The 8,675-nt window shown below is 37.4% G+C and overlaps 1 gene segment (V, D, J or C); it reads right to left on the bottom strand.

Annotated features, from left to right (window-relative positions):
• Window positions 1–6,435: 6,435 nt before the first annotated feature.
• On the bottom strand, window positions 6,436–6,861 carry LOC146711162 (Ig heavy chain V region 5A-like). The segment is given in 2 exon segments: window positions 6,436–6,737; window positions 6,819–6,861. Coding segments are annotated over 2 exon segments (345 nt in total).
• Between the last annotated feature and the right edge of the window lie 1,814 nt (window positions 6,862–8,675).

Genomic DNA, 8,675 nt, shown 5'->3' with positions numbered 1-8,675 from the left:
TATTTATCACGATATATATTTGAAAATTTGCGATAACGATATAACTGACGATATAATTGATGCGAGACAAAATACAACTCCACAACATTACTAGCGCAAAAAGACAACCTTCCATTTATTTTCACTTAAACAAGAAGCTGGTTTTTATGTACATTAAAGCTTTATAAAAATGTAACAGTGCAAATGCAAATTCCTTGCTGAAAGTTTAACCAAAAGGCATTTCCAGTAGAAATGGGCTGAAATATCCTGAGCATAACCATGTATAATATCCACTGAAGTTAAAAAGAGTGTGCAGTATGTATTTTTCGGACCATAAGGTGCACGGGATTATAAGGCACATTAAGCGAAACAAAGCAGTCAGATAAATCAAACTTTATTGAACTCATTCTTCTTGCTTCCTCCACTTCTGTACCATTGATTCATTAATGTTGAATTCTCTGGCAGCTGCTCTATTCCCATGTTGTTGCAGTATATTAATGACTAACCTTGTATTGTGGATGGATTATCTCAGTTGTTCTCCTGACTGAAGTTTGGTCCGTTTACAGTATCCTGCCATGCGATTGCATTTGTCTCTAACCATGAAGAACCTTCACGTTAACTTTTATAAGTGTAAAAGTGTTAGTGTTCGTCCTCCAGCTTCACTGTTTATGTTATGCTAACATAGCTGTGTCGCTAGCGATCACATAGCACATCATTATAAACCAGCTAGCCCAACTTCAGTAACCCTACAAACGTCACTGCTGTGTAGTTTCCTGTCTTCATTTATGTTGGAAGTGATAGCAGAGCTGTACGTTTGAATTTTTTCAGAAATCTCTCAGTCAGAACCAGAGGTGGGACCAAGTCATTGTTTTGCAAGTCTCAAGTAAGTCTCAAGTCTTTATCCTCAAGTCTCAAGTCAAGTCTCAAGTAATGTCAGGCAAGTCAGAGTCGAGTCTCAAGTCACTGGTGTAAAAGTCCGAGTCAAGTCACAAGTCTGAAACTTTGAATTTCAAGTCCTTTCGAGTCTTTAAAAAAAAAAAAACGAAAAAATAATGTTGCAGTTATGCTAAATGTAAATATTAGACCATGTAATTTTTAAATCTGTGTTTTTCTCAACACATGACAAAATAGTGAACTTAGAAAATATACACAAATTGTGAAATTGCACCTCTTTAAAATGCAGCTCAATTAAACCTAGCTCCAAGAATAATTTTCACCGACAGTTCTGAGATAAGCTGCATGTTATTTTTGGATGCGGTTGTAGGACCGGCTTTAAAATCGCATGACAAAAATATCATACATATGAAAAAAAAACTGCATCACCAACGTAGCCTGGACAACATTTGCTAGTTAGATGAAGTCAGCTATCTCGTTGTAGCATATTTATATGCATATTTATAATCATACGGTTCTTGGAGTGAGTGCATACACTCGTGAAGTTTAGTAACTTCAGGTCACTGCAACAAGCCCAGGTACAGTTTACCGACGGATGGGTGCAGGACCTTGAAACGCACCGTGTAGAACGAAAGACCATCGTACGTATCATAAGTTTACCAGTCTCACAAATTGTCGTCATAAATACACATTCGTTAACCGTTTATTAATAGGACCTTTGAGCTCAACGGTAATTAATTAGCAGTGGAAATAATTTCTGGTACCCATCACAGAAATGTAGCAGTGACAATAACACTGTATGCTGTAATCGTACTGGGCAATTAGTGATACAAAAAACCTGTTTTATCCTGTGAATAAAAGTATATGTTTTTGTCAATGTATCATAATAACAGAAGCGAAACGCAATATTGTGTCAGGACAATTCACTATTTATGCACAATAAACAAAGGAGCATAGCGCGACCATTTCTGTTCAGCGCCAGACTTGCTTGTAACCTATATCAACAATTATGTTATGATAAAATACGTAATAACTACAACAGAAGACTGACCTTCGTGTAAATGCTTGGAGCAGACTAACCTGTGAGCTGGAGTGTTCTGGGACATTATATTTGATCTTTGAATGGCTGCAATCCAGTCGCGTCTTTGTTACTTCGGAAGCATGGCTCGAACAATTTCTCTTCAACGACGTAATCCGATAACAACCGATCTCTTTACCCGTCGGCTTCCCGTGGCTGTCATGCGACCGGCTATTGCAGTTAATAATACAACGGCTTCTTGACATTTTTGTGTTTCTTTTTATCGCTGTGTAACTGATTTTAATTGAAAGCCTGCGTGCGCTAGTACCGCTTGCCACGAGTTCCCAGAATCCTTTGCGGTTCTACCCGTGAATGACGTCACATTTTCAATCTCTATATAATATGCAAGTTAAATTTTATATTTGGGGTAAAATATCAAGTCTTTTCAAGTAAACCGGTTCAAGTCCAATTCAAGTCCCAAGTCATTGGTGTAAAAGTCCAAGTCAAGTCACAAGTCTTAGAACATTTTTTCAAGTCAAGTCTAAAGTCATAAAATTAATGACTCGAGTCTGACTCGAGTCCAAGTCATGTGACTCGAGTCCACACCTCTGGTCAGAACATGCAATATCATGCTTAGGCAACTAGCGAAACTAGTGAGCTAACTTCCGCTAGTTTCCTGCTAACTTCTAACTCCGTTAAATGTAATAAATTTTGTTTTCATGGATGCCTGGAAGTTAAACTTCATAGTTACACCTGGTAAAGCAGCAATGCTGATCGTTTTATTAAAGATGAAAGAATTTAGACAGTTTTTAAACTCTCAGTGATGCTACAGTGTTCGTTTGACCTGAACGATACGGAGTTTAGGACCCAGATTACTCCCAGTTTTAAGAGCATCTTAGTCCGACAAATACAACAATAACAACGGCTGCTTGCATGTTCTGCAAAAAAATGTGCTTTGTCGTGTATCTGACGGACAAACACCAAACCAGTTCCACATCACTGAAGTTGCACCATTTTTACAAACCAATTCTGGTTCATCTGTTTCACTCAACAATCGGCCATGTGCGTATGAAAACAAAGGCACTGCGCATGCGCGTTTTACTCCCATTCTATCGCGATATTTCATTTTCCTATCGTTGCCTAACATTATACCGGTATTACCGTGAACGGTATAATATGGCCCAGCCCTAGTCTTCAGGACCAGTTCAAACAAGAACACCACTTAAAGCCTCCTCTGTCATTAAAATGGACAACAGAAAAGAATTAGAAGACATTGTGGAAAGTGTGAAGTCTCTATTGACGATATAATTCTGGGGCCAGCAATCCTTCTCCTCCTCCTCCTTTCCCTGCTGGACTTCCCTGTGTGTTTCACTGAGTTTTTAAATGCAAGAATGCTTGAAGTGTCTGAGTCAATGCTGAACTTTTTCTTCAGTGAGTCTTTATAGTAAGAGCTCCCACTACTTTTCCTTTTTTTTTGCCTGCAGGCTGAATGATCAGCTGTCCAGGAGCTGACAGGTGAGACATTTGTCAGACATTACTCTTCAGTTCATTTCTAAAAAGCTGAAAGCAAATTCTGACTTGTTTTGATGTGGTGAGTTTTGTACAAAGTTTCTTCCTCTTGTGTCACTGTGACTCTTTGGCACAATAATAAACAGCAGAATCCTCACTACTCAAGCTGCTCATCTGCATATACACCTGCATTCTGCTTTTTCCTCTGAATGACTGAGAATTGTGGGTGCTAAAACCACTGTAGATAAAAGGGATCCACTCCAGTCCCTTTCCCAGCAGCCTGTCTGACCCAAGCAGCATGAATATCACTGCTGAACCCTGAGTATGTACAGGTCAGTCTGTGGGAGTCTCCAGGCCTTCTAACCACTGGTTCAGACTCAGTCACTTCAGTACCTAAAAAGTGTTAAGATTTCATTAGTGCAATAAAATTTTCTTTCCGTAGTTTTATCGGTCAAATTAATTAGTTTGTCCTTACGAGCTGAGAAATAAAATGGAAAAAGTTAAAATGCTAAATGTTGTTGTTGTTTTTGTTGTTATCCAGTCTGCAGAGTGTATGTTAAGTCTTTGTGTTTTGTGCTGCAACATATATGAAGACAGTAAAGATAACAGTTTTGCATTGTCTCCACCTCTTTTCAACACCTTTTAATTCATGGGGCATAATTTAAACCAACGATGTCATGAACAGTAAAGACACTAAAAGTCATATAGTATGACTGAATAAAAATAATCTACAATTTATTCATGGTCTTAGAGCTCCTCCTCTGGTGGTTCCATGTTAAAACTGTTCAGGCCTTGAGAGGTTCTTGTTCAGCTCTGTTGATGGTTTGTGATACTGTGGCTCTTTGGCACAATAATAAACAGCTGAATCCTCAGTTGTCAAGCTGTTCATCTGCAGATACAGCTGCTTTCTGCTGTTGTCTCTGGAGATGGTGAACCGGCCTCTGACTGACTGAGAGTACCAGATATAGCTGCTATCACTCTGGATGAAAGCAATCCACTCCAGTCCTTTTCCAGCAGCCTGTCTGACCCAAGCAGCATGAATATCACTGCTGAACCCTGAGTATGTACAGGTCAGTCTGTGTGATTCTCCAGGCCTTTTAATCACTGATTCAGACTCAGTCAGTGTTTGACCCTCAGTACCTACAGACAAAAACATAATTAGCTTCTTTATATCAAACATATCTTAATGTTTGCAGAAGAAATGTGCTGTCCTTACCAGCCCAGTAAACTGACACTATAAGAAAAACAAAGGTAAACCCAGGACAGTTCATTGTAATAGTCATGTCTCTCTGCTCAGTCTACAGTCATGAAAACCAGTCTTGCAGTCCCTTTGTTATATTTGGCAACACATGTGTAAAGATCTGAATTTGCATAAACTCCTCCTTAAAGAAAAATACACTTCATCTCATATAAACAACTGCACACCACTTACAATAAAATATTTAAGCAAATATTATATTTATTTACAAATGATTATTATTTTTGTTACTTAATGACGAACATTTTTCTCTCAAAATCTATACACCAATTTATTTCTGATACATCAGTAAAAAAAATTCCATATATATTCATTTTTAAATGTGTGCTGCATAAAGTAACACAGTAATTAACCCTTGTGTGGTGTTCGTATTTTTGTTACTCAGCCAGTGTTCATGGGTGTGGTGGACCCGCTAGAGTTTTGGCTTTCCAAATTAACACTATCAAACAATTTTATGTTAAATTACTCAACAGATGTTTACTTCATCCCAATTACAAGACATATGAACAGCAAACATGGTTAATTTTTTCCCTTTACCTTTGTTAGATCACATTTATGAATTAATGTGCTTCTCGTTTTTCTTTTATATAAAATGTTATAAATAAATCAGTTATAATCAAGTGGAGTGAGTGGAAAGACACAACACATTTACACGTGAAAAAATAATTAATTGTTTAATTTTTCTTTTGAAAAAAACTGAACACGGGTCTCACAGACCCGAACACCATACAAGGGTTAACAATAGGAACATTATGTCTCTTTACTGTTAAAGTCAAAGTCAAAGTCAAAGTCAACTTTATTGTCAATTCTGCCACATGTACAGGACATACAGAGAATAGAAACTTCGTTACTCTCAATCCCTAGATAAAATAGAAAATGAACATTTAAATATAAGAGTGATTAAAAATGCAAGTAAAATATTTTAAAGTAAAAAAATTAAATAAATATAATACAATTTTACATATAACAAGAAAGCTATACAATATACAATATAAGGGTAAATGACATTGAGTGCAAACCAGGCAGAGTAGTGCAAATAGGCAAATAGTGCAAATGGAGATTTGGTAATGTACGGTATGAGATAGTGTAACACAAAGTCTTATGAGGTAATGGCAGTCCAATGCTCCACAAAGTGACTGGTAACTGGTGCAGGCCAGTGAGTGAGTCAGAGAGTGTGTGTGTGTGTGTGTGTGTGTGACAGAGTTCAGTGAGACCGTGGAGGAGAGAGGGGAGAGGGGGCAGAATCGGGAGGGAGTTAAGCTTCCTGACAGCCTGATGCATGAAGCTGTCCTTCAGCCTGCTGGTCCTGGCCTGGAGACTCCGCAGTCTCCAGGCTCATGTTGATGGAAGTGGATTCACTACAACATCAGCTGTTGCTTAAAAACAGGAACTACAGCAGTAAACATTTTATGAGGCATCCAAAACTCCATAACAAAAAACTAAACTCCAGTAACACTAATCCTCAACATGGTGAATGATGGACGTATCAAAAAGGGTTTTCCATACAAAAAACAATTATATAAAAAAGTAACCAAACACCACTGACAGAATAAGGAACAACAGGGTGTTTGCCCACAGCCAAGCAAAAACAAGAATTCATAATTAGACTATTTGATCTTGGCATTATGATGTTTATGATTTAGATTTCATGGTGTTACTATGACTCTTGAGGAAAAGAATAAACAGCAGAATCCTCTGATGCCGTCTGCAGATTCAGCTCCTTTCTGCTGTTTTCTCTGGAGATGGTAAACTTGTTCAGGTCTGCTGATGTTTTGTGTTACTGTGACTCTCTGGCACAGTAATACACAGCAGTGTCTTCAGGCTGCATATTCTGTCCATTTAGAGTCACTGTCTTGCTTGACGTGGCTAAGTCAATGCTGAACTTATTTTTCAGTGAGTCTTTATAGTGAGAACCCCCAGTGTATTTCATCCCAATCCACTCCAGTCCTTTCCCTGCAGGCTGTCGGATCCAAGCTGTGTAGTAGCCAAGAGAATAAGAGACCTGACAGGTGATGGTCAGATGCTGACCTGGCTGCACAATCACAGAGGGTGGCTGTGTCAGCTGCTCACACTTCACACCTGTGGAGAAAACATGTTTTATGTAGTAAAAGTAAGAATCACTGTGCTGTGATCATAGTGTTTGTGTTCAGTGAGACTCACAGGATCCAGCAGCCAGCAGCAGCAGCAGAGCTACAGAGAACATGTTGGTGCTCAGTATGATCTGATGGGAGCTTCTCATCTTCTTCTGTGACTGACAGCATGATATCAGACTTTATATCAGCCTGTGAGGAAGTTTGATTTGCATACAGATGGATGCTGACAGATTATAAGAGAAAACAGATTGCACTGTGGCATTGAGTAGTAAGAAAAAGATATGATGATATGATTCATTCATGTTCAATTTTAGTATTTTAAACTTCTAGATTTCTTGTAGAAATATAAAAATATTTTCTAACATGTTTGACAAAAAGTTTATTCAGAAAATCAAACACTGCAAAGTCAGCTACTCACCTTTTAGCATGCATTTGTATGTGCATATTTATGCCGGTCGTTGTGTATCTGGCACAGTAACACACAGCACAGTGCTCTGGTATTAGTCTGTGCATGCTGCTGACATATCTGTCTGCAAGTGCATCACTTTGTATCAATCCCATTGATTAAAATGCAAAGCATATTTACCAGATTTCTTAATTATGAAGTACATGCTTATTCTAAGCACCTTTGGATTTTTTTCTTTATCATATGTAAATATCTCATATATAAATGCTACTTTGTTTTTAATGAGAAATTGATGGTCTATTGATCCAAGAGTATCTGCACAGGTTTTTGGTGGACTGTAGATTGCACTGGTGCCTCTTTATAGGAATGTTGTACTAACTGATCAGTCACACCTGTGAAGAAAACATGTTGAATATAATTCTTACAGAAGTAACGGTGTGTAGTGTCCATGCTGTCAGTGTTTCTGTTCAGTGAGACTCACAGGATCCAGCAGCCAGTAGACGTAGAGCTAAAGAGAACATGTTGATACTGAAAGTGATCAGCTTCTTGTTTTTTGCTGCAACCAGCAGCAATAAATCAAGTTTTTATATCAGTCTGGGTGAGGCTTACTTTGCATATAGAGACACTGATAGATTATTAGAGAAATATCGATTGGTCAGACCAAGAAAGGGAAATGATAAGATTTATCAACGCTGATTCCATTATTGATATTACTTATCGATTCTCATTTGGTTGTCATTGGTTCTACTTTGAGAGTCACCACCATCTCTAAGCAGCATATCAAAAATGCTTGCATTTTTTCTCTTTATTAATGCAAGCAAATAACTGTTATTTAGTGTTTTGATACTAAAGGGTTGATACATGCAGCACTGACACTGCTGAAAGGCAGTTCTTATATATTATTTTTTTTATATATTCAGATATTCATAAACATTATACTTATATATTAATACCATATTATTTGTTTTTGAATCATCTCTGTGTACTGACTGTATCTGTGTGATTTATTGTACATACTATGGTGGAACAAAATATATATAATAAAAATACCCAAATTAATTCTATTTAGTCTGAACTGAATTAATGCTGATTAATGCATTTCAGATGGTGTTTCTTCACAATGTTGTTGATGTTGAACAGCAGTTAATTCATTTATGTTGATGTAAACTGCAGAAAGCAAGTTGTCCATGTACTTGGACAACATTTATTCCTCATGTGTCACTGTGGCTCTGGAGCACAATAATAAAAAGAGTGTAGATTTCATTTTTTATTATTATTATTATTATTATTATTATTATTATTATTCCTGTGTTTATAAAGGCAGCCTGTTCATAGGGTAGTCTCTGAATAAGAATCCAGAGCTTGTACAAATCAGTCTGTGAGATTCTCCAGACTTTTGAATGACTGGTTCAGATTCTGTCAGAGTCTGACCATGAATACATGTCAAGTTAAATAGTTTGAAAACACAAATAAATGTTGTGTAATGTTAGGGCCTATAAATGTTTTTATGTGCCCAGC

This window comes from Copadichromis virginalis, linkage group LG4, assembly GCF_057382275.1.
Source record: "Copadichromis virginalis isolate Kocher_CV1m ecotype Utaka linkage group LG4, C_Virginalis_male_GT1.1, whole genome shotgun sequence".
In the NCBI taxonomy this organism is placed as follows: domain Eukaryota; kingdom Metazoa; phylum Chordata; class Actinopteri; order Cichliformes; family Cichlidae; genus Copadichromis; species Copadichromis virginalis.
This window is presented reverse-complemented; position numbering and strand designations above follow the sequence as displayed.